Source organism: Phoenix dactylifera, chromosome 3 (genome assembly GCF_051530095.1).
Source record: "Phoenix dactylifera cultivar Ajwa chromosome 3, Ajwa_hap1_PhDact_Kaust_v1.1, whole genome shotgun sequence".
Classification (NCBI taxonomy): Eukaryota; Viridiplantae; Streptophyta; class Magnoliopsida; order Arecales; family Arecaceae; genus Phoenix; species Phoenix dactylifera.
Genome location: NC_143192.1, coordinates 52,424,989 through 52,449,773, shown reverse-complemented (window position 1 = coordinate 52,449,773; position 24,785 = coordinate 52,424,989). Strand labels below are relative to the sequence as shown.

Sequence of the window (24,785 nt, the reverse complement as noted above, 5' to 3'; positions counted from 1 at the left end):
CTCCTCATGATTGACTCCTACTTGAAAAAGGAGGGCAATCCTATAGTCCGGGTTCTACTCGGCCGTGATATCCCTTAACGAGGAGACTGCACAACTAATGAAGATTACAATAGACTCAGCTCTGATATCATTTGTCATGGACTCATAACTTAAAATCTTTAATTTGCTAGGAGGAGTGGTCCTAGTTAATAAACTCATGTGGCACATTTTTTTATTAATCAATGACGAATTATGACATAGGACTCTCCCCAGCTTTTATTAAAAAGAAAAAAAAAAGACCTTACATTGGCCTAGAGCCAGATGAGTGCACGAAAGTGTTACAAAGATAACAGAAAGGAAACATCCCCATGCTTCATCACACAGCAAGGGTCCAAGAGGCTATTATGTCCCCCTGTCTTGAAGTAGTTTGCTCACAAATCACGATCAGATGGCAGGGTCTTTTCTGAGCAAATACTATTCTGATTAATAATCTTAGCATCTTTCAGAAAGCAACACCCTCTCGTTTCTTGAAAAAAAAAAAAAAAAAGTAGTGGATCAGATTGCACCCACCTTTAAGCTGCTTCCAATCAGATAGTGCCACAGCAGCCTGCGAACAAACTGCCACAAAAATAATGAATCATCTAAAACAACAATTATTAAAAATTTATATAGTTGAGGTGCGTGGCTTAAAGGGAATCTACGCCAATTTCCTTTCCCCTTCAACAGCAATGTTCTTGCTTAATTATACATGGTCCAAAATTTTGTAGTAAATTAAAATTTGTTTGGAATATAGATTGTAAAAATATTTCCTACAGTCAGGGTAGCAGAGGATTTGCACTCGTCTTTTAGAGAAGACAAAGGACCTATCTTTCACAAGAAAGAAAAGTTGATCTTCTCTCGCACGAGTTTATCATTGGATCATCGCTTTGAAATCCATGTATATAGATGGATGAAAAAAATTTAAAATGCTTTGAGATTCGGGTGGAGTATGATCTCACGAAAGAAACATCAATTACAACCCGAATCCGCTGGGAGAAGTTAGGATATTGTAAAAAAGACTCTTTTTTCGGTAACCAAGAAAATGACTCTTTCAAAACAAAGGGAAAAAGTTACTATTAAAAGAAACAAAGGAAAAAGGTGAAAATATAAAAGGTTTGACCGAATATTTAGTCATCAAGCTGCCGAATCTGCTGCAGATTTCATATAATATAATATAGACAAGAGCGAAAAACAAAAAGCCACCTTTGTGATCCCCTCCCTCTTTTCTTTTTTTTGTTGGATCCCTCCCTCTTCCTCTTCGTACTCTTCGTTTCTCTTATTTATGTATTCCATACACATCTTAACTGTCATTTGAATCTTCCCCTTGTCATTATCTTGAGACAAACATAACAGTGATCACGTAAAAAATTGCTACCAATCCAATTTGTACCATTAAAAAAATTAGAAACCACTAGTAAAAAAGGTGGCGTGTGGTGATAAATGTAGCGAGAAGGATAGGTGTCAATTCTCTGTTTGCTCTCCCTTTCAAAAATCTCCCCCATTGGCTTTGCCGACACTCCATCTCACGGTCTCTCTCGCCATCTTCCCGTTTCTGTGGCTGCAATTTTTCGGTTCATTTCTTCGGTTAGGAGAGGCAACGTGGGCTCCATTTGGGAGGCCTGCAATTAGTAATGCTATTGACGGAAACCTACATTTTTCGGTTATCTCATTTCTTATCCTCAAACTGTTTCAACTTTCGGATCGTTTCTCTTGATGCCGATGGGAAAGCGATTTTTGGGTGATTTTCTCCTTTTTTCTTTTAATCTTCTTCTAACAATTTGGGTGGGTGAGAGAAGGTTTGGAAAATAAACAAAGAAAGAAAGAGAGCCCTGCTGAGCGTGGAGAAAGGTTGAATCTTTTTGTGTCAAAGTGGGGAGGAGGAGTAATGGGTTTCTTCAGCTCTGTGTTGGGCTTCTTTGGATTTGGATTCGGGCTCGTGGCCGGGATTGTTGTTGGGTACTACCTCTTCATCTACTTTGAATCCACCGATGTCCAGGTATAATTTCTGGCATTCTCTCCGGGTGGCTTCAGTAACATTTTTGTTTTCTTGCTCTAATTTATGATTTTGGTGATATACAATCTGCGCTTTTTAGGAGATAATTGTTTGTTTGTTTGTTATCTAATTAATCATCTTAAAAGGCAGAGAAGCTTATGAGCAGATTGGGATTGAGTGACACTGAGTGAGAAAAACGGAAAAAAAAGATTTTTATAATTATAATGAGGGGAATTTCTCTCTTGCTTTTTCTTTAACAGTTTCCACTTTGAGTTAGATCTAAAGTTAGGACACAAAAGTTTATTTGGATGTATGTTTTATGGTGAATGCTTGATGCGGTAGTACACTACCAGACCGCATGGTGTTTGGTTTTTATACTGCTGTCCAAACTAGTTCTGGTCCTTGTTTTCCCCTGGTAAAAGATTCATTGCTATTTTAATTCCATTATTACTTCGATATTTTCATTCCATTAGTTGGCTAAACCAGACATGTTTACCATTTCCAATGATGATTGGGTCAGGATCCTAAAATTTCACCACTTGTCGAACAAGATCAAAAAACTTTGGAGCGCATGTTTCCTGAGATTCCTCTCTGGGTGAAAAACCCAGACTTTGACCGGGTATGGAGATGCTATGGCTATAAACTTGAACTAATATTCAGGGACAACAGATTGTTGGAATCACCAATTACTTATCTGGTTTGTTTTTCCTTGTAGATTGATTGGCTAAACAAGTTTCTAGAGTATATGTGGCCTTATCTGGATAAGGTGTGTATATCATTGAAATGTTTCTGCAAACTTTTAATCATGCGGAGTGTCTACAGGTGGCCTTTTCCATTCACTGCTCATCTATGTGTGTCCTCCTGCAGGCAATCTGCAAAACTGCAAAGGAAATCACAAAGCCAATTATTGCTGAGAATACTGCAAAGTATAAAATTGACTCCCTTGAATTTGAAACCCTCACTTTAGGTTCCTTACCACCAACTTTTCATGGTCAGTATTTTCTCAGTGTCTCCTATCTCAGCTTCTTTGTATAGTTATGTGAAGACAAAATGGCTTTCTGACATTCTCGCAAATACTAAATTTCTAATTTTTTTGCTAGGAATGAAGGCATACACTACAGATGAGAAGGAATTGATTATGGAACCATCATTCAAATGGGCTGGAAATCCTAATGTCACTGTTGTGGTCAAGGCATTTGGACTAAAAGCAACCATACAGGTTTGACTTGTTCTCATGTTTCGTGAGTAAATAAATTCAGTGTTTGAACTTTGAATATTTCATAAAGGACCTGTATACTAAGAACAGATGTCAGTGCCTATAAGTTTCTGAAGTTGCAAGTTACAAGCATACTGATTTATTTCTGTTTAAGATTTTTAGGTGTTAGATTTGCAAGTTTTTGCTGTACCACGTATTACATTGAAGCCACTGGTCCCTAGCTTTCCTTGTTTTGCTAATATCCTCGTGTCTCTCATGGAGAAGGTGCGTGAGAAGGGTAGAATAATTTTAATGATTCTGACATCTTCCTGTGTACTGTTTCAGCATTTCATTCTATTTGTTTATTTATTTTTTATCCATGCTCTTTGTTTTGGCAGCCACATGTTGACTTTGGACTAAAACTTCTGGGAGCAGATGTTATGGCAATTCCTGGTCTTTACAGATTTGTTCAGGTGCTTTCCTTTTTCGTATTTCATCGTCGTTGCATTGCATTGTAATCTGAGGTCAATCTTTGGTTATCTGAGCTCACATTATCACTTTGTGGTGGTTGATCTTGAAATCAACCTCAATATCATGATTGTGGTAGCAATACCTTTCTATTTAGCTACACCGTAAAATGGAATACCAGCTCTTTTACATCTGACTGCCTGCCCTGTTTATATACATAGTTGGAAACCTGGAATTCTATATACAATGTGATAGCAGCTACAAGTCTTTTGTTTTAGGTGAAGATATCTTCATATTGTATGTGAGAAAATGCTGTCACTGAGAACTGCAATTAGGTTTCTCCTCGGCGAATAACTAAAGGATTTTATGTTATCCTATTTTATTGAGAGGCAACATGTTTCCTATGACGGTCACCTTAGATGACAAATTTCTAGACCCATTTTGTATTTTAGACTTTGATGCTTTACAGAAACGAGTTACCTTCTTTAAAATGCCAGTTTTATTTAGTCTTAGCATGCGCTGTGCAGAAGAATAATATGTCAGTGATGTCATCTTGGGAATCTGTTTATGATTTCTTTGACTAAAGTTCGTAAGAAAAATATTCAAGCAAATAGTTACAACTTATTGACCTTCCGAAATATGTATATATGCTTCTCTTTCTAATGTCTAATGTTCTCATATGGGTTCATCTGCAGGAGACTATCAAGACTCAGGTTGCAAATATGTATCTATGGCCTAAAGCACTACAAGTGCCAATTATGGATCCTTCAAAGTAATTTCATATATGAATTTTTTGACTTTCGAAAGCCATTTTGATATGACAACTGCTACTGAGTATCTCCAGTGTGGATCTTTCAGAGCCTTCAAGAAGCCTGTTGGAATTCTACATGTGACTGTCGTTCGTGCGTATAAGCTGAAAAAGAAAGACCTTCTGGGCAAATCAGACCCATACGTGAAACTAAAGCTTTCAGGTGATAATCTTCCATCAAAGAAAACAACTGTGAAGCGCAATAACCTTAATCCTGAATGGAATGAAGAATTCAAGCTGGTCATTAGAGATCCAGAATCTCAAGTTTTGGACCTTAGTATTTATGACTGGGAACAGGCATTCCTTCTCTTTTTGCCATGATTCATTTTCTTTGATTTTATCCTTCTACAATCTCCTGTAATCATGTAATTTTTTTCTGCAGGTTGGCAAACATGAAAGAATGGGTATGAACACTATACCATTAAGAGACCTTACTGCTGATGAGACAAAATCTTTAACACTTGACTTGCTCAAGAATATGGATCCTAATGACACTCAAAATGATAAGTCACGTGGACAGATGGTTGTAGAAGTAACATATAAACCTTTTAAGGAAGCGGATTCTGCAAATAATATCGGTGAGGATTCGAATGTAATCGAAAAAGCCCCTGAGGGTACTCCGGCAGGTGGTGGCTTGCTTGTGGTTATCGTTCATGAAGCTCAAGATCTCGAGGGAAAGCACCACACAAATCCTTATGTGCGGATCCTTTTCAGAGGAGAGGAGAAGAAAACCAAGGTACCATGAGCTGCATTTATTATTTAAGAATATTTGGCTTAAGTCTGTTAATTATCAAGCTTTGAAATTCATTCAGTGGTTTTGTTATTTCTTCATGGGATGAACTTTAATGGATGCAGCATATTAAGAAAAACAGAGACCCAAGATGGGCGGAGGAGTTTCAGTTTATGTGTGAGGAACCACCCACTAATGATAAGATGCATGTGGAGGTTCTTAGTAAGGCACCGAGTATCGGCATACACTCCAAGGTACAGGCACTTATATGATTTTCACATTCGAAGACAAATCACTTTCTTATATTAAAGTCTATCATGGATTTGGTTTGTTTTCTTTAAAACTCTTCAGTGAAATTGCATTCTGCTCATTACTCATTGATATCTATTTGTTTCCCATGGGCAGACTTTTTCTATGAAATCTCTTTGTTATATTAGGGACTCTACCATGGCATTGTTGGCCATTGCTTAAGTTTTATTTAGCTGGGTGCTTAACGCAGAGTAGTTTGGAACAAAAGCAACTGATGAGCTATCTATACTTGTGTATCTAGGCTCCTTAATCTCACGAGTTAGTTCTAGGGTGCAGGTGGTATTGGCAGTCTTGACCAACCTGAATTTAACCTGGTAAAGCTATCATCCAACCCAGAAAGCTGGTCCAGGATCCAGGCCTGGGTCTGGACTGGATCTTGAGACCAGGTTGGGTCCATGTCTAGTAGATCTTGACTCAGGCTGGATGAGCAATGTCAAGCATTAACAAGATTGTGAGTGTTCCAGTCTTCAGACAGCAGCTGCTGAATCACTCAGTTTCAAACATGGGGATGGAAGCCAGGACAAATTTGTGAAGTGGCCTTTAAATGGGATGAGGTTGACTAAACATATATCACAAATATGCTATAGATGATGCAATTATATAAAGTTGTTAAGTGTATTAAAAATTCAATGACCATGGAAATATTTATTTCAAGATTCAAAATAAGTCTACCACAGATGAAGCCGGTTTGCCATTTTCTTTTGGTGATCGAGAACTTAATTCTTAGCCACATAAACATGGTGCGGGAGTGGAATCAGGTGCAAGAGCAGGGGAGTGAGGCTTTTGAAAAATCAAGTATAAAACAACAGGAAGGAAAAATCATGAAGTATATCGATGCACCTAGAAGGTAATATCAGATACTACATAATTAGCAGAATCTACCTATTTGGTTTTTAAATTATAAAGGAAGAGATAAAAATTTGATTTTATGCATCTTATTGATGCGAACTTCGATTTTGATATAATAGTGGTTAGAAACAAAGTAAAATTTGAATTAAGGCAGAGTGGGGGGGGGGGTAATTAAAAGTTGAAAACTATCGAAATTTAGTGATGAGAAATTATAAGAGTTATCTTGATAGCTAAGAGGGCGGACTCTGGCACAATGGTAAGTTTGCTCCATTTTAACTTGAGTGTCACAGGTTTGAAATATAGAAACAATCTCTGCACATGTGGGGTAAGACTGTATACATCCGACCCTTCCTAAACCTTGCAGTGATGGGAGCCTTGTGCACTAGGATGCTTGATCTTGATTGACTAAAGCCACATTATGCCTTCTCTAATATGATACTTGTATCTAGTGCTTGATTATTTGGACTTCTGTTACCATAGCCTTTTCCATAACTGAATGATGATGAATATCTTGACAGCCAACCCTGCTAACTTAGACTAACAATTCTCATTCAACAACACATGTATTCTTTTTTCAGTTGCCTGCATAATCTTAAGATATATGTTATGTATTTCGTAATGTGCAAATTAATTCCTTGGGTGCCCCAAGGTTTAAAGAATGTCAAAGACAGCTGGTGTTGGTCTTTTCCAGAAACAATATACCATATTGTGCTGCATAATGGCATGAACTGACATTGAAACAAGTAGATGTGCTTGTCAATTTTTAATCTAGACTACTAGTTTAAGTAAATAAAATATGGTTGAACATTTAAACCACATGTTTATCTAATCTAGTCAAACATTACATCCAAAATCATCTATGAAATGCATATTGGTGTTGATAAGCATAACTTGACTTATGAAAACATATAATACATCAAGCGAACAAATAAACCTGGAAGCTGCCATTGACTTATGTATAGCCTGTACTAGGAACATGAAATTTAATGTTTAAGCCACTGACCTACATAAGGTCGTTATTGTAACAACAGTACACAGTGGTCTCATACTTAGTCAGTTCATGACAGGAGATTTCGTATGCATCCATGTATGCTGCAAATTAGTTGTAAATGCCACCTGTAATTATTTGAAGACCAAATTGTATTAAAAATATTTGAAATATCCTTTTATGAGGATGTATCACAAAGAATAATAATGATGGTTATATCTGTTAGTGAAGTCACCATGATTGACTTAATTGATTATCTACATATGTATATCATAATGATATAGCCTGTTCATCTAGTAATTTGATGTTTTACAAATAAGACAATTTTCACTCAACATCACTTGTATCCTTGGTTCAAAATGTCAATCATAATCTGTAAAATCCATGGATTTGTGATGTTGCAAATGTACCATCCATTCAAAATGAGCAGATGAAGTATGGACTTTATATGCGTGTAAATAACAGACATTTGTTTCCCAAGTAATCGATTCTTCTTAACCTTGCAGAGAAGCCTTTTCTTGTAACACTATTATAATGAGCTGTTACAACATACATTGCATGATTTACGACTCCTTGCAAACCTCAGGTTGCTGGATTATGCTTGCTTGCTATGGTTAAAATATGATTTAAAATTATGCTACTTGGTACTTGCAAACTTTTACATTCATATGTTTTCTTTTGCATGCAGGAAGTTCTAGGGTATGTCATCATCAGCCTTGCAGATGTTGTAAGCAACAAACGAATCAATGAAAGGTATCATCTAATAGACTCCAAAAATGGCCGTATTCAAATTGAGTTGCAGTGGAGAACTTCTTAGAGCTTCCTAGTTAAGCAAGGCAAGCAAGGAATTACTATTTTCTGAAGAAGGGGCATTTTTATGTTTTTTCCCCAGTTTGTCATGTATTGCATGCTACAATAATTGGAAGGTGAATCCCTGTATATTTTTCAAACTGTTTTCATTGTTTCCTTTTCGTTTTCTTTTTTCCTTGAAGGCAAGGTGCTGGTGTCGAAGATTTTCGTGATTCTTCCTCTGGTGGGTTCTTTATTTTTGCATAAATGATACTTGCCATCTGAAGGATTATAAATATGGTGTTTTTTTTTTTTTTTTTTGCTAAGACGGGTGGAGCATACCAGATGAGTACGGATGTACCCAATAAAATTAAAAAATAAAATACCTCGGAGTGTCAGGGACAACTTCCTATCACCAGTTCACAAGGTACTACCGAAGTGATTGGCTACATTAGCAGCTATCCAATCCACAACCCCATTAGTTTCATAGAACACGCTTGGCTTGAAAGGCTCTTCCATCCCTCACCATTGCCCAGATATCTTAGAGCAAAGGGTGGACACAACTATTACTCTTTAGGCCCCTCCGGATCCAACTTATGATAGTAGCCGAGTCTTCCTCCAGGACGATAGAACTAGCCCATAAAACACACTGAATGTGACAAAGGTCCGCCCAAACGGTCGGTAGCTCCGCACCCGGAACCGATATGTCGAAGAGTTGATTGCCCCTGCAGCCATGACCCTGATAGATGGGTTCCGAATAATAAAATTCGTACCGCCGCTCGTACCTTTGTCCAAGAGAGATCCGTCGAAATTGATCTTGAGGAAACTCCGGAGGGTGCCTCCAAGTGAAAAACACCATACGGGATGCTACCAAAGCAAAATGAAAACCCCAGTATAAATATGGTGTTTGAACAAGTTGTTAGGCTACAGATAGTTGTTGAGAAATAGAAATGATTTCTATTAGGAGGATTTTTCACGTGTATACCTTTCTAAATATTTGAAATTGCTCGAATATTCTCTCAAATTTGATATTTGCATGCACACCCATATAAAACATATTTTTAGCATGAATATCCTTCTCTCTCTCTTTCTCGCATATGATCTATTCCATCTAATGCTGTAAGTTTAAAATTGAAATAACTGAAGTATTTTAGAGGGGTAAACTTTAAAGAAAAGAAGGTTATACATAAAAATAGTAATTTTGTAACGGTATTTACGTAAATTTAAATATTGATAAAGATATTCATGCAAAAAATTTCTCTCGAATATATATATATATATATTGCCTAAAAAAATTCTGATCTAATTCTTTTCTCCATGGCTAAATTCTCATCGTAAGCATTAAATAGAGAACAACTATGTGAACCAAGTGAGATTCTTGTGGGCGGCCCGATTGAGACTGCAATTCATATATAAGCAGCAGTTGAACAGAAAAAATTTAATAAACTTCCAAAAATATTCATGCGCATCTAATGTGAATTACCGCTATATTAAAAAAAATATTCTAGAAAGACCCATTAATTTATTACCAACTTCCAAAAATAAAAAAATAATTTTATATTATTATTAATTTTTTAATTTAAATATTTATATTTTTTAACGATGTTAGCAATATTGTTAAATGAAGACTATTTATATAAAAATAAAATTCGATGAATGTATACATGTAAATATTAATTTTGAGAGGATATTTACATAAATTTGAATGTTTAGGAGAGTATTCATGCAAAAAATTCTAAAATTATTTTGAGTTTGGATTGGACCTTGACCTAGCTAGCAGTTTAAATTATTAAAAACAAAAAGATAATGGTAGATTATAAGATTCTAAGCAAAGTGGATCAACTTATTGTTTCTCAAAAAAAAAAAAAAAAAAAACTATGGATCAATTTATTGGCTTAGAGATGATCTAGGAGGTTATCTGCTGTGGCTTTAAAATGAGCTGGAGACAATAAGAGAAATTTGCTCTCTTAGAAGCCTTGATTATTACCAGCTGGGATCGATGCTGGCATTGCTGGAGGAAATTAGAAAAAATTCAGCACATCCCTTATAATCAAGGCTGTCCTTGGGAATTCATATCAGCTGACTTACATGCAAGTGACTACTTTCCGAAGTTGGATTATTTTCGATCACCAAGCAAAAACCAGACTACTCAAATGGTGGTCTTTAGAAAACACTATACATATTTACAAACATGATTTATAGAAGGATTTGTCAAACTGAAAACTGTGGCCATGACAGCTCTACTTCTTGACTACTTCTGGTGGCCATGACCCTATTGGCTTAATCATAGATTTTGTTCATCGGGATCTTGTATTTATTGCTAATGACAACAAGATTACATGACATTGAAAGAAAGACCTTAAAGAGGAGCATAAGAATCTTGATATTGTAAGTCTGGTTGCTGTAACTTGTTTCAAAGTGATATTCTTCTTATGCTATTAGGTGACTCATGATATCGAGTTCAATATTCTTTATAAGTAACTCTTGATAGAACAAAGAGGGGCAAAAAAAGATGATAGCTTCAAGCTCTACCATGAGACAGATTTATACTGCGTTCGAGCAGATGAAGCAATTCAATTTGTATAGAAGACATAAGTTAATTCTATCAATGAAAAGAAATAAGTGATTTACAGACATATCAATTAGACTTAACTTAAAAGGTTGTTGGAAACTTTTTGGATAAGAAAGTCAGCTAAATTGTGTTCAATTTCAAATAATTTTGCGCCTCAGCACAAATAAATTATACTTCAAAAATTTTCTGATGAACTGCTTTCTACTCTGTTTAAAGCATCCTTTTCTATTAATTTTTTTTTGCATGAATACCCACCTAAATATTCAAATTTATATAAATATCCTCTAAAAGATATTATATGTTTATCAAACTCTATTTTTGCATAAATACCTTCTATGAAAATCTCACTTAGTTTCTATAGCTATTTAATGCTTGACTTTTATTTTATGTTTGAAGAGAATCTTACCATGGAAAAAAGAATTAAATTAAACCTTTTTACAAACAATATATTTTTTTACAAAAAATTCTTTGCATTGATACTCTTATAAAATTACTATTTGTATGTATATTTATTTTTTTTTGCACGTTTATCCATCCAAAATATTTCAGTTATTTAAATTTTAAACTTAATAAGTATATATGCAATATAGCTATTTAATGCTTGACTTTTATTTTATGTTTGAAGAGAATCTTACCATGGATAAAAGAATTAAATTAAACCTTTTTACAAACAATATATTTTTTTACAAAAAATTCTTTGCATTGATACTCTTATAAAATTACTATTTGTATGTATATTTATTTTTTTTTGCACGTTTATCCATCCAAAATATTTCAGTTATTTAAATTTTAAACTTAATAAGCATATATGCAAAAAAATATCAATACAGAAAACTTATTTTATATGGATATGTATGCAAATATTAAATTTAATAAAAATTTATTTAAATTTAAATATTTGGAAAGATATACACATAAGAAATCCAAAAATTTAAATCTCCCTTTGACTCGAGCGGGTTAAGGTATGGGAACAAGCTGTGATACATGTATGGCTGTCTCGACTTTTAAAGCAAACACTAGAATTACTTAAATACCCTCACTTCAGCCACAAATATCTGCCTCGGTCCGGTTCTTTCCCTCCGAAGCCACTCTGGGGGGCACTGCCCTCGCCAAGAAGAGATCGATGCCTTCGATTCTGTCCCCGGAATGCGCCGCACCGTTCTCGCCTCGCCGAGAAGCGGCAGCTCCGATCGATCCCTGAGGAGAATAGTGGGTTTCTCCTTCGATGGGGAAGCGGAAGCCCGTGGCGGTGCTCTCCTCCTCCTCGGAGGAGGGCGAGGGGCGAGGCGGCTCGGCGACTGGACGCCATGGATAGAGGCCTCGAGGTGGGAATTCCAAGAAAGATCGCGTCTTGAGCAAGGAATCTCAAGAACTAGAGGTAGTAAGAGATTTCTGGATCTTTAAACCACTCTTCTTTCTATATCTGCTCGTTTCTTTACCCAAAGTTTGGATTTTTTGAACGTAAAAGAGTCTTCTTGGGAGGGTTTAGTAACCAATATCCATTGCCGTTGTCCGTACTCTTTCTTTTAGAAATAAAATCTTGACTTTTTTTTTTAAAATGCTTTTCTCTTTTTTGTGAATGGTTAGGGGATTCTTTCTTTAGTAAATTTCTTCGCGATATTTTAAGAGGAGGAAGATAGAGATGGAAATCTGTTAGGATTGAGCACAATGTGTGACATATAAACCGAAAAGAATGCTTTCGAGGTGGACGTTATTTTCTCACACTGATGATGGACTGTATGGAGCATTGGAGAATTTTCTTTGGAGAGTTTGAGATCTTGTCTCTGTCTCAGACTCTGAAAAATAGCTGACAATCTGCAGTGGATAATAGGAAGCTGGAAATAGGATATTGGTGTTGTGAGAACGTCAAATGAGGTGAACGACTTTAGCGCTTGATGAATGAATTCATGAACTTAGCATATCCTGTGTTCATTAAAGAAAGACCATTAGGGCATTAAAGTGGTTCACAGATGTAATAGGATTGCCATAGAAATACTGTTGAACGTAGTTGTCTGTTTTGAACGGCAGTCTGTGTAATGTGCCACAGGAGCTTAAAACCTGCAAACTCTTATGCACAAGGTATGAGAGCCTGTAGTAGAGTGATGATCTATGAGGTCATGTGCTCAAAAAATTTTAGTTTAAGCATAAAAAGTTCCCTATGAATATCAAGGTTTTTGATGATTGCTTATGTGTTGATTCAATCAAAATGAACAGACCGAGAAAACATTAGCAATTTCTGTTGTAATAGATTCAAGAAGAAAATCTTTCTAGGTGGCTTCATTATTGTGTTTCAATGTATAATTGTGTTTCCTGCTCTCTGTGATGCTCTGTCTCTGAAATTTGCTGATGGCTGTTGTCATCAATTATCTTATCTATCTTAAGTAGGTAAGGACTTTTTTTTAAAAAAATAACAAAAATATTACTAGAACAGCAGAGGAGTGTCAGATATGTTTTCTCAAACAAGTATGAAGCATAGCATAAGGCCTTGATAGAGCCATACCACTCAACCCAACAAGCTTGAGGAAGTTCACCACCAAAACAAGGGGAAAAAATTTAGGAAAAAATGTTCATTTAATAATTTGGATTACCTTATAATGTATAAATAATGCTTTTGCAGGATTTTATGGAAGATCAAACATTTAAAGCACTCTGAGCCGGAACTGTTGCAGGATATTTTGGAAGATTTAAACTTTAAAGCACCCTAAGCTATGGCTTTTGCAAGATTTTACAGAAGACTTGATGTTTAAAGCAATCTGAATCATTAACTCAGATAAACAAATTCATTACCACGTATGAACAAATTAACTATTAAAGAAAATAAATATTTTCTATCTTATGATGAGTTGTTATGTTCTTCATAAACTGTCAAATGGATTCTTCTGGTAAATTCAACAATTAAGAAACTGTGTCTTGTTGGACTTTCCTACAGCATGTGTAATCATATGAGAATGGAGTCAGATTTTAGATTACAGTCATGAAGTGTAGGTTTTAACTTAATCCCGATATAGACTTCTAAAATCGAAACAAATATGAATCGTACTAATGTTCCATATTATTAATTTTTTTTGAAAAAATGTACTCTAATCATAAGCTTAAACTTATACACAACTATTTGAGAGAAAAATGATCTAAAATCTAGAAGACAAAAAATTAGTTGCTACAGCATCAAGATCCTCATTATTTATGGTTATGTAATACAATTTTAAGTCCTAGGGAGGTGCTGGCTGATGGATCTTTTGTTAGGAAGAGAAAAGAGATAACTAGGGTTCAATTTGAGCACTACTTTAAGCCCCCAATGATGGAAAAATAATTTTGATATAATGGTCCATAAGTCTACTTGAATGAATTGCATCTGATGATCATTCCACCTTATACTCGTATTGTACCAAATGATGAACCTGTACCCAAATTTCCTATCTTGGTTGATGTGAGAGTGTTTCAAGATCCCATGCTCTCCCTCTAGATTTGTGTTAAATCAACATCCACAAGTGTCCCCGACATCAAAAGACAAATAAGTGAGAAAAAATATAATAACTTTCTAAGCAAGAGAAACAAATTTCTCTAATATTAGCTGATCTCTGTATCACTTTGCACTATATGAAATTAAATCACATAAACTGATACTGAAGGTTTGTGATTTAGTGGCAGCTAAATTATTTGATTGGTACTAAAGTGGTAATAATAAAGTGGAAATATGTTGGTCATTCTTAATTGCCAACTAATCATGAGAAAGTAATTGTATCCTTTCGGAGGTTGATATTCTACAGGCCATTTTTGTCCATCATTTGTAATTAAATGTTTCATATTTTCTTAATTCTTGGATTATATTTTTGTATACATTGGTTTCATTGTCTACTCTATTTGCTTGCTTTAATCTGAAGCTTTTGTATCTGCTGCTTTGTTAAAGGCTAAATTTGATTTGCTTTCAGAAGATTTTTTGGGAACGCCTTCATGAATATAGGATAGCACGAGGTATGTTTTCATTTAAACTTTTAAATTTCCGAATCTGGAACTGAGTGCAATTTTCTCTTCTATGCATTGAGATCTGGTTTATTTTTCGTGCCTAGAGTGATAACTAATGGTTGGTAATTCTTGAGGAAGAATTCTACATATCTGCTGCTGCTTAACATAGAGAAATATTCGTTTTGCATCTTAAGAAAATTAGAATAGACTCATCATATTACATTCAACCATAAACATAACCATCATGCCGGGTCCCAAGAATTTGAAGCTGTTTTTTTGCATCACTGTTCACCAGTTGTTGGTGTTAAGAGCAATCTTTATAAAACATGCTTAGCTGTGTTTTGAAATTTCTTGTTATTTGCTGAGAAGGAAAATTCGAATCAGGTTTTACATGCATGGATGGGATAGAACTTTGGGTCGACAAACATACATCCCGCTCCCTGCCAAAGCTTGCAATGATTTTGTATATATGTAAAGAGCATGCTTGTTTCTTTTAACCAATTACTTGATAGTAAGCATGCACATTTTATTTTCTTTTGCTCTTCATCTGTTTTCCTTTTATGTAGTCATTTAGGACCACAAACAGAATTTTCCATCCCCTAATTTATTATTTTTTTATCTTGTTTTCAAATGTAACTTCAATTGAGAGAAACTACAAGTGAATGGTGATGGCTTACCGGTGGACTTAAAAGGTGGGATGTTAAGGAAATTGGGGACTCCACGATTGGGAATCTCAATCTTGGTTTCAGTGGACCAAATAAGTTCTAGTTTTGGCAGATTTGGCAGTTTTATTTCTGAGAAGATTTGGTGGTTTCAAACTTTTGGTCACTTCAATTCTAGTTTCTGTTAAAAAGCCCAAAATGGTCAAATAGGAGTATAATTTTTTTTGAAGATAAACGAATTAAAATATATGCAGAAAACTTATTAGGAGTCATTCTGAAGCATCTTATTTTGCTTGGACCCTTTTGGATATATCTCCTTTCAGGCTTATGCTTGTATTCACTAAGTCAAGCAATTTTTTTTTAAATAAATTGTTATAACAGATTGTTTTTTAAAGGTATACATCATTTTTATGGTTTGAGAGTAATTCAAGCAAATTAGTAATTTTGAGCATGTTTCACATGACTTATGGACAGCTAATTTTACTGTTCAACTAATCTTAGTTTGTTTCAATTGAATGCTCATTATTTTTTTATTTTCGGTTTCAACATTATATGCTACCAAGCCACTGGCTTAGTACAATTTTCTGTTGTATTGTAAACAACACTAATTCACATGAATGCTCCCACGTCCTAGCTTAGAATAACGAGTCCCAAACATATGGTTTAAGGCTGCTTGCTTTTGTGGATCTTGGCCAATTTTTTGAATTTTTTTTTCACCCCCTAAAACATCAAGAAAAAAGCGACCTGCATCGGCAGGCGAATGAGATCGTGATGGTAACACGAATGCTATTTTGTTAAACTGTCTGCTGCTTATTTCTTAGTAGTATGACATTGCATCTTTATTTTTTTTATTGAACTAAAAATTATATCTGTTATTTTCTTAAAAAAATTGCATTTCAGGTTGAAGAAGTGAAAAAAAAATGGTTGGAAGAAGGGTGAAGACAGCAAAGGTGTCATTACCTTTTGTCTTAGCAAAAGTGGACTTAATTAGGGCAATTTCGCAACTCCTTTTTTAGCTTGGAATTGTACAATTGTGCTAGTTGGTTGCGATCAGCAAGACAATCTGTGGTGTTCCCTCCTGCCCGAGCTCTTGGTGGAGTTCCAAGAGCAGCAACCCTTTCTGCTCCTAGCTTCACCGAGCCCTGATTAACAAAAGGAAGAGATCAGATAGAAGTGAAACTATTCTTAGCAAATATGATATCAGTGAGAAGAGCGACAATCTTAGAGGAGGGGAAAGGAATGTTTTATCAACACTATATTAGAGCAAATGAATAGGACTAATTTAAGGTAGGTAGAAAGTATCAAAGAGATCTGCCTTACACGCCATGAATTTTGGTTGTTGTTGGAGAGCATCTAATTTTCTCAAAGGTGTAGAACTAAAGGAGGTCATGATAATATAATAGAACATGGAACTTCAAATTATCCCCACATTGAATCCTGAGTTAATTACCTGGACAAAGCATGACCGCAAGCATTGTTTTCTTAAGAACAAATACAACAGTAAATACATTTATCCATGTATGTATGTTATAATTATACATCTGAGTGAATTTTGGCAGCTGAATTCAATTGGTTTGGTAGGATGTGGGCTAGCCGCCCTAATGCCCAATATGTTGAAATATATATCTTGGATTTTTTTTTAATAAATTGGATGAATTAATTAATACGAGTATGAATACGTTCATAAGAATAAGAAAATAAAATATTTTAAAATTAAGCGGAAAAATTTGTTGAAGAATGTCATTATATTGTTCTAGTATGTTTAGCCACATATAGCTCACTACCCAATCAGCAGCATTTTAGCTTCTTTATAAATTTGTGATATCTTAATATCTTGAATTCTAGATACGTGTAATATCATTTTTTTCAAAGAAAAAAAAATACCATACTGAACCTTCATTATCAAATATCTTCCTAATAAAGGATTTATACCTTTTTATATTTTCCTTTTTCATATGCTTTTGCATCAGTTCTTTTCATATAGTTTTCATATGCAAGTTGAAACAAATTTGTGCCCAATGTACCCATTGTTTCAAAATATCCTTCTCCATTACTGCATTCACATGTACTAAAGAACAAGATTTTTGTCAGATATATCATATACTTAAGATGCTATACTTTCTGAATCCTATATGTGGAAGTGTCTAATTGCCAATTAATACAAATGAGACATTCAGCAAATTTAAGTTATTACCATTCATAATACGTGTCTAGAAACGTAACGGTAACATGAGATTAACGGACCGGGCCGACAAAATGATGAACGGACAAATGCCTCACACTTTCTAGAATGTCGGTGGCGTGTGGCCGTTGCTGCTGGTCCAACAAGAAGGATCCAGTGCTTGATATTCCCACCCCTGCATCCCCTATGCTTACTACTACCTGCACGTCCCAATTCCCTGCACAGTAATGCCACCGAAACTAAATTATTGGGTGGTAATATCCGTGGGAGTAATAATAACTGACAGGAACAGAGCAGCCAATCTGCTTCACTTTCGAAACATTCTTTCCTTTCTCCACTCTTCCACTCCATTCCTTCCCACTGATTCCTCTTCTCTTCTAGTCTTCTCCTCTCCATATTATTATTATAAACTTGATACTATAAAACAGAGGCCTATCTCTTCTCCTTCCTCCGCCCCCCTCTCTGTGCTCCTGAGCGACATCCGAAGACCAAACAAGACTCGCGAACTCGGCGATAGTTAGATAATAATGGCGGCGCCGGTGGTGGACGAGGAGTACCTGAAGGAGATCGAGAAGGCCCGCAGAGACCTCCGAGCTCTCATCTCCAGCAAGGGCTGTGCCCCCATTATGCTCCGCCTCGCGTGGGTTATTCTTCTTCTATTTCTTGCTCTTCTTGAACGAATTTTTCTTGGCTTTGTCTTCTCGTGTCCTTTCTATCTTAGAGTTTGTGGAGCATCCGTGCGTTTTGGCTTCTCAAATCTGAACTCTTTCTGTGTCTTTTAATTGGTTTCGAGTCCTTTTCCCGGTAAAGCTTTTATCTTTCGGTAGAAGGCCCGCATGTCGTGCATTTTCTTGATCTTTCTTCTCTTCATTTCTTCTTCCTCTCTTGCTCCCTGTTTTCTTGCTGTTTATGTGTTCTTGCCGAGGTTTAAGGGCTTCTGTTTCTTGGTTCTAGACGTTGTTTCAGTTGGTAGGGTTTTTTCTTTCCAGAAGGTTGGATAAGTAGTTCACTAGTTCTGTTCTGTTGATTTTCTTTTCCCTGCAATGATGTTTGTCTCTATTGGTTTTATAAAAAGAACCTCATGTGGTTTGGTTGACATCTATTACCTTCGTCACTCTGATTTTAGAAGAATACCACCAAGATTGATATCACCTGAGAGTAGATGATTATAATTTATCCACAGCATCACTGCGTTGATCCTAAGAAGAAGGATATGATTTTGCTATTGAAAAAAAAGAAGAACATCAGAAATAGTTGGGAACTTTTTATTAAGTTACGGACTTCTGATTTCTCTATGTTCCTCTTATCGTTCAATAAAAAAGGACTGCAATATTGTTGCAATGCCAACTAATTACCGTACTCTTAATTACTGCCGAACTCAACCAACAGCTGTAATTAGGACTGGGGTTTAAGAAATTGTGCTTCAATATGGGTAGGGGTAGTGGGTGATCATAAAAAGATCAGAGAGAGAGTAGTTGCTGGAGCTGTTTCTTTGTTGCATAGGATAGCAAATTTCATGAGAAAACTACCAGGTTCGAAAATGAAGTCATCCAGTCCTCAAATGCCAAGTTTACAACTTAGGAATATGTTGTACTCACGATGGTGCTTCTTTAAGTAATCAAGTTTTAAACAATTTTGGCAATGCAACTATGCAAGTATTCTTGTTATTATGTGCCTATGAAATGCTAGATTGTCTGATATAAGTTCTTTAATGCATCTGTTGATATGAAAACTAGGATTTGTAAGGACTTATACTCTTTTAATAATCTAATGTCTAACATGACTTTCTTCTTCTTTTTCTTTTTCTTTAATAGATGGCATGATGCTGGCACTTATGATGTAAAGACAAAAACAGGTGGTCCAAATGGTTCAATTAGGTTTGAGGAAGAGTATAGCCATGGTTCAAATGCTGGTATAAAAATAGCTATAAACCTTTTGGGTAAGTCATTCCATTTTAATATGCTTGTTATCTTTCACCCATTATTTTTCCATCTTTTACTGGATATAATTATGGAAAAATTGTTTTTACAATAATGAATTCATCTCACTTTCTTGCTGCTTGTTTTTTTTTTTTTTTTTTTGAATATAAGAGTAATGAGAAAATATAATAACATAATAATTTTCATTATTATATTGTTCAATATCCACACATCAATTTGAAATTGTTGATGATCCAATTTTCTCATGTTTATATTTCTCGGTTGGTTATTTGCTTACTAGATTTTATGTATGATCATTGTCTCATCATTAACATATAAAAATCAACTATCTCCATCCTAAATGTGGTTTAATCTCATTTCTCCAATACAAAAAGTTAAGGTACAGCGAACCATGCTCCCTGCAGTTATTTTTTATGTTCTACGGTCAAGTTTCTCTTCTAAGGCTTAATGCATTGGACACCATCTTGTGAGCTCTTCTCTTTGTATGTTTCAGCATGATGTGGTTGAGCACCTTCAATTGAATTACCTCTTTACTCTTTACAATTCAGGAAATTTTAACAAGGTTTTTGGCCCTTTATGGATGTTTTTATCTTTCACTACTCAATTTCTGTAACTATCATTTATAATTTTATGCTAAACTTTCCCAAGAAACTCATACTTCATATTTAATGTATATTAAGTTCTGCTAATATTTTTCACTCTTCCAATTTCAAAGAAGTTTATCGTGCCACTTCAGAAACTCATAAAGAAAGACAATAGTTTCAAACCAATTGAAAACTCGAATGCTCACTTTTTTTTTTGTTACTTGTTTTCAGAGCCAGTGAAAGCAAAGCATCCCAAAATTACATATGCAGACCTTTATCAGGTAATTGCTGCACATTTTTTTTTCTTCTAAACTTGTACATATTTTCAAATCAACTTTAAATTATGTTCTATTTCACTTTAAATAAACTATAAAAGCCTTTTGTTTAGATCATACTCTTTGTTGACTGTGCAGAGTATATCTACTTTTGAGCATAAATAGTAAACTGAATTTTTGCCCCCTTATGTTTTTGAGTTGAGGTAATATGATAGTGATCAAAAGAGGGAAAAATATTTGATTGTAATGAGAAAACCATCCCAACTGAATGGCCATAAGCTTCAGCAGTGCCAAGATTCCAGCTTAATTTACTATATGCTCTCTAACATGGTCCTTTTGCCCACAAGTAGGATGTCCCTCCATTTTGAAACTAAAGAATTCGCTAAAGTACTCTCTTTAAAAGAAGTTGATTACTTAGAAGTATCCTCGATATATTATGTTTTAGATTTTGATGTGCTAGCACCAGAGCATTTGGAGCAACAAATGTATCTTTCTGTGTGACAGTTAGAACCTTATATTAAGAACTTTAATTAAGCACATTATTTAAGTGTTAGAACTTAGAACCTTTTACTATATATTCAACTAAATATATTGGAACATCGAATCACTTTGTTTTTCATGTCCATTGATCTGTTTATATTGAATGTGGTATACTTGTTATTCACATTTAGCAATGTCAGAAAGGATGTCAAAAATTATGAGTTGACCTGGGAAGCAGCAGTTGATACACAAGAGAGATGAATGAGTTTCGCAGTGCTGTCCCCTATTTTTGTGGGATAAGGCTTGCTTGTTGTGGGTTTGTTATGGTTTTACTCTATATTAGTGCATTCAAAATAATTATTGCAAGTGCCATTATCAGCTTGCTGGAGTTGTTGCTGTTGAAGTGACTGGTGGGCCGACTATTGACTTTGTCCCAGGAAGAATGGTATGTGAAATAGCAATACTGTAAAAATATTTAATCAACTGACACCTGCATATTAAGTGATCATTGTCTTGTACTAGGACTCATCGCAATGCCCAGAAGAAGGAAGGCTTCCAGATGCTAAGAAAGGTATATTACAACATGTTTTTTTAGGGTAATTTAATAAAAATTATTATCACATATTTTCAACTAAGCCTAGACTTATCTGTCTCTAAACGGTTAGTCAATGGCATGTACGATGAATGTCTACATGGAAATACTTGTGTTGCATTAATAGAAAAGACATGTACAAAAGTGTTGTCAAAATGTGATTTTCATGGCACTGTATGTGACTTTATATCCACCTAAAGACTCCACTGTTTACCGAGCTTTTAAAACTTGCTCTTGAGGTAGATGTAAAGAGGCAGCTATCTCCGGAAAAGTCACATGCGAGAGTTCTATGAGTGCGAATTACATTTAGTCCAACTATATATGATTGTCTTGAAGATCACACATTTTGAGGTGGTATTAGTGTTTACATTTTCTTAAAGTATTTTGTTTGTGTTGTGTTATTCTCCTATCCATAAAAGTCCATAAGTTGAAAGTACACTATCTGAAGGCTATTAGATATTGAAGATGAATAATTGTGTTTCAAGATGAGTGGCAAAATGCTAAAACATGCAAAAATTTATCAGTATTGTTCCCATATTAAATTTACATGATTCACAAAACTCCTTGTCTTGATTAGATGTCTAAAATATTTTTAGATGCTTAGCTTATGTTCTTTTTTTTTGAGTTTCAGATGGATAACAATTTTATATCAAAATTGCACATTTTATTAAAAGAGAATGATGCTGTTCATCTTCATTCAGTTTGAATAATTACAACAGGTATATAAAAGGATGTGAAAATTTATAGTTTATGTTTGACTACTATATCATGTGTAAGACATGTTACAATTTCAATTCATAAGAAATTAACTTTTTGGAATCAGTTTTCCTCAAAAAATATATGGTAGCAGGGAATCCATTTGGAATTAATAAGCATGAATAATCTTTGGACAACAAAATTGATTTTATAAATAGACGTTATTTAAGGTACTATGAGAGTTAGTTTGTTCAGGACTAAAATGTAGGGTAAGAGTATATTGAGATCATTAAGTGGGAAAGATTACTTGAGTATAGTGAGGTTTCTTCAAATCTATAGCATTCTTTCATCTTTATTCTGAATTTTGCTTTTAGCTTAACCCCAAGCAAACCTTTTTTATGCTGCTCTTACCATTATGTTTGAAAGGTTGAAGTTCTCTTTTATTTCACTGAATGCTTCATTATGAGATGATCCGTGAATGATCAAACAACCATAGGCTTAACTGCAAAGCTATTTTTTCCCAGTCAGTTATACTGGTGTTTTTTGAGAATGCAGTCATACTTGTCTTTAAATTTCTGCTGGTTGGTAGTTTATGACAACATATGGGTCAATGCAATGTAGGGGTGTCTCATTTGAGGGAAATATTTTACCGGATGGGTCTGTCAGACAAAGATATTGTGGCACTATCTGGTGGCCATACTCTGGTAAAATATTAACATAATTATGCAGCATAGAGATATGGATGTGTTAGTATTTCTGATGATTATAGTTTCTGACAATTTGTGTTTGGTCTTGGTGTTGAAGGGAAGGGCTCATCCTGAGAGAACAGGATTCGAAGGTCCTTGGACAAAGGAGCCTCTCATCTTCGACAACTCCTACTATGTGTAAGAACATTAGCTTAATAATCTTCTGACATAAAAGTGTATGGCAATGACATGATATCATCTTTTCTCATTTAATTACTTTAAACAAATGAATCTCATTAGCTCTTCTTTGTACATAGCATATATGAGTTAAATCATGCAGCTGTTCATATTTTCACAATCAAACGAGAAGTTTAAAATTGACTCTGTGTTTATATTCTGTATCAGAGAACTTCTGGAAGGGGATAAAGAGGGGCTCCTGAAGCTTCCCACGGACAAGGCTCTCTTGGAGGATCCTGTATTTCGGTGTTATGTTGAGCTATATGCAAAGGTATCATCAACATGTCTTCATTTTGCATGACAGGAAAAGCAACAATTTTACTTTGGTCAATTAACTAAACGACTTAGGGTTATCTCTTTCTGATTATGGAATAACCGACCTCTGTTACATGGTGGATTAGCACTTGATAGTACAAACTCACCTCCAAATAAAAAGTCAGAACTGTCGGTAAAACATTGTCTGGTAACTAGCATTCCCATTTAAATTCTCTCTTGGAGAAGAGCTACCTAATGTTACATAATCAAAATTTTAAATCTCTTTTGCATTTTTAGTGAATGAACTTGTCTTGTTCTTCTCTCGCATTAAACTTTCATATATCAATCCTTGAAATAATAACCCTAGGCTTTTTGTAGGACGAAGATGCATTTTTTAAGGACTATGCAGAATCACACAAGAAATTGTCCGAGCTGGGCTTTACTCCACCTTGCATCCTTTCAGCCACCAAATCAAAATTAAAGGCTATACTAACACAAGGTGCTGTTACAGTCGCAGCTGCTGCTGCATTGCTCATTCTGAGTTACTTATTCGAAATTGGCAAGAACATGGAGTAAATGGCCAGTCTGATTTATGTCGGGTATTATAGCTTACTGTAAGGAAGTCAAATGCAAGCAGCAAAAAGAAAGCCCTTGTAAAGGGATAGCAGGGAGGTTTTTGCATAAATTATAGAACAATAAATCACTGTATTCTGTTAATGATGTGCTGCACATTGTATGGTATAACTTCACCAGATGAGCTTGTCAAATTACATTACATAACTAAAAACAGTGTACTGAGCCAAGTATTTTTCTCATGTGGAGCATAATTGAAGAACAAAAGGTGCAGTCCGTCTGCCAGCTGCGGAGCAGCACAATTAAGGAGGATAATATGGTGTCCAGAATGATAAGAACAAGCACATGGACTTGCAAGAAGAAAAAATATTAGAGAAATAAATAATTTTTTTCCTTAATAAAAGCGTTACAAAATTGGGCTATTTTTGTTCGCTCATGCCCGCTCCAAAGAGGCACCTTGTGGACTTTCCCCAATATCTGCACACAGCTATATCACTTGACTTGTAGCTCTTATGTATAGAATTTATATTGTTGCTTCTAAATTCTAAACCGAGACCGAGATGTTGCTCAGCTCGCTTTGAGGCCTGTAAGAAGTGTACTGAGAGAGATTGGATAAGACCAAGGTGAGGAAGAACTGGTCGTTTTCGAGGCTAACCTGCAAGAAGTTTACTTGTTGGAAAGTTTTCGGCGGAGATTTTTTGATGCTTGAGTCAGAATAGTAGAGCTATAGTATGGAAGGAAGAAAATTTGTAGAAATAAATATCCAAATGAGTTTACTTGAGGATCCTGAGCCACCCCTTTATATATGGTAGAATATTGAACCAGTATCTAATATGGCGTGACATGCCTTAACTGTACGTGGTAACAGTCCTGCGTGAGCAACACACAACGATAATTACGCCGATCGTGTATTGGCTACAGTGTCGCCATAACTGATGGTC

At 35.2% G+C, this 24,785-nt stretch overlaps 2 protein-coding genes across 4 annotated transcripts; both read left to right on the top strand.

Moving 5' to 3' along the window:
* Window positions 1-1,489: 1,489 nt before the first annotated feature.
* LOC103706175 (synaptotagmin-2-like) lies at window positions 1,490-8,308 on the top strand. 3 transcript variants are annotated; one of them, XM_008790213.6, is made up of 12 exons: window positions 1,534-2,014; window positions 2,532-2,630; window positions 2,727-2,777; window positions 2,879-3,002; window positions 3,112-3,230; window positions 3,390-3,491; window positions 3,605-3,679; window positions 4,370-4,446; window positions 4,533-4,779; window positions 4,865-5,218; window positions 5,338-5,466; window positions 8,047-8,308. In XM_008790213.6, the coding sequence occupies exons 1-12, from the start codon at window positions 1,904-1,906 to the stop codon at window positions 8,173-8,175; spliced, it is 1,617 nt and encodes a 538-aa protein (XP_008788435.4). In that variant the 5' UTR covers window positions 1,534-1,903; the 3' UTR covers window positions 8,176-8,308. The 3 variants fall into 3 exon arrangements, with proteins under 3 accessions (XP_017698036.4, XP_008788435.4, XP_088575134.2); XM_088719008.2 differs by lacking the exon at window positions 8,047-8,308 and adding an exon at window positions 7,865-7,963 and having other exon boundaries at window positions 1,556-2,014; XM_017842547.5 differs by lacking the exon at window positions 3,390-3,491 and having other exon boundaries at window positions 1,490-2,014.
* Window positions 8,309-11,800: 3,492 nt separating this feature from the next.
* LOC103706176 (putative L-ascorbate peroxidase 4, peroxisomal) lies at window positions 11,801-24,074 on the top strand. Its single transcript, XM_008790214.6, has 11 exons — window positions 11,801-12,097; window positions 14,649-14,691; window positions 16,245-18,166; window positions 19,341-19,465; window positions 20,282-20,331; window positions 21,185-21,250; window positions 21,328-21,376; window positions 22,715-22,797; window positions 22,898-22,977; window positions 23,185-23,287; window positions 23,650-24,074. The coding sequence occupies exons 3-11, from the start codon at window positions 18,054-18,056 to the stop codon at window positions 23,845-23,847; spliced, it is 867 nt and encodes a 288-aa protein (XP_008788436.4). The 5' UTR covers window positions 11,801-12,097; window positions 14,649-14,691; window positions 16,245-18,053; the 3' UTR covers window positions 23,848-24,074.
* Window positions 24,075-24,785: the final 711 nt, after the last annotated feature.

Coding starts and splice junctions, on each gene's coding strand:
- LOC103706176 (XM_008790214.6), top strand. CDS start 18,054: ATGGCGGCGCCGGTGGTGGACGAGGAGTACCTGAAGGAGATCGAGAAG. Junction 20,332..21,184: donor CATATGCAGACCTTTATCAG/GTAATTGCTGCA, acceptor TGCCATTATCAG/CTTGCTGGAGTTGTTGCTGT. Junction 22,978..23,184: donor TTCGACAACTCCTACTATGT/GTAAGAACATTA, acceptor ATTCTGTATCAG/AGAACTTCTGGAAGGGGATA.
- LOC103706175 (XM_008790213.6), top strand. CDS start 1,904: ATGGGTTTCTTCAGCTCTGTGTTGGGCTTCTTTGGATTTGGATTCGGG. Junction 2,631..2,726: donor AAAACCCAGACTTTGACCGG/GTATGGAGATGC, acceptor TTTTCCTTGTAG/ATTGATTGGCTAAACAAGTT. Junction 3,680..4,369: donor GTCTTTACAGATTTGTTCAG/GTGCTTTCCTTT, acceptor GTTCATCTGCAG/GAGACTATCAAGACTCAGGT.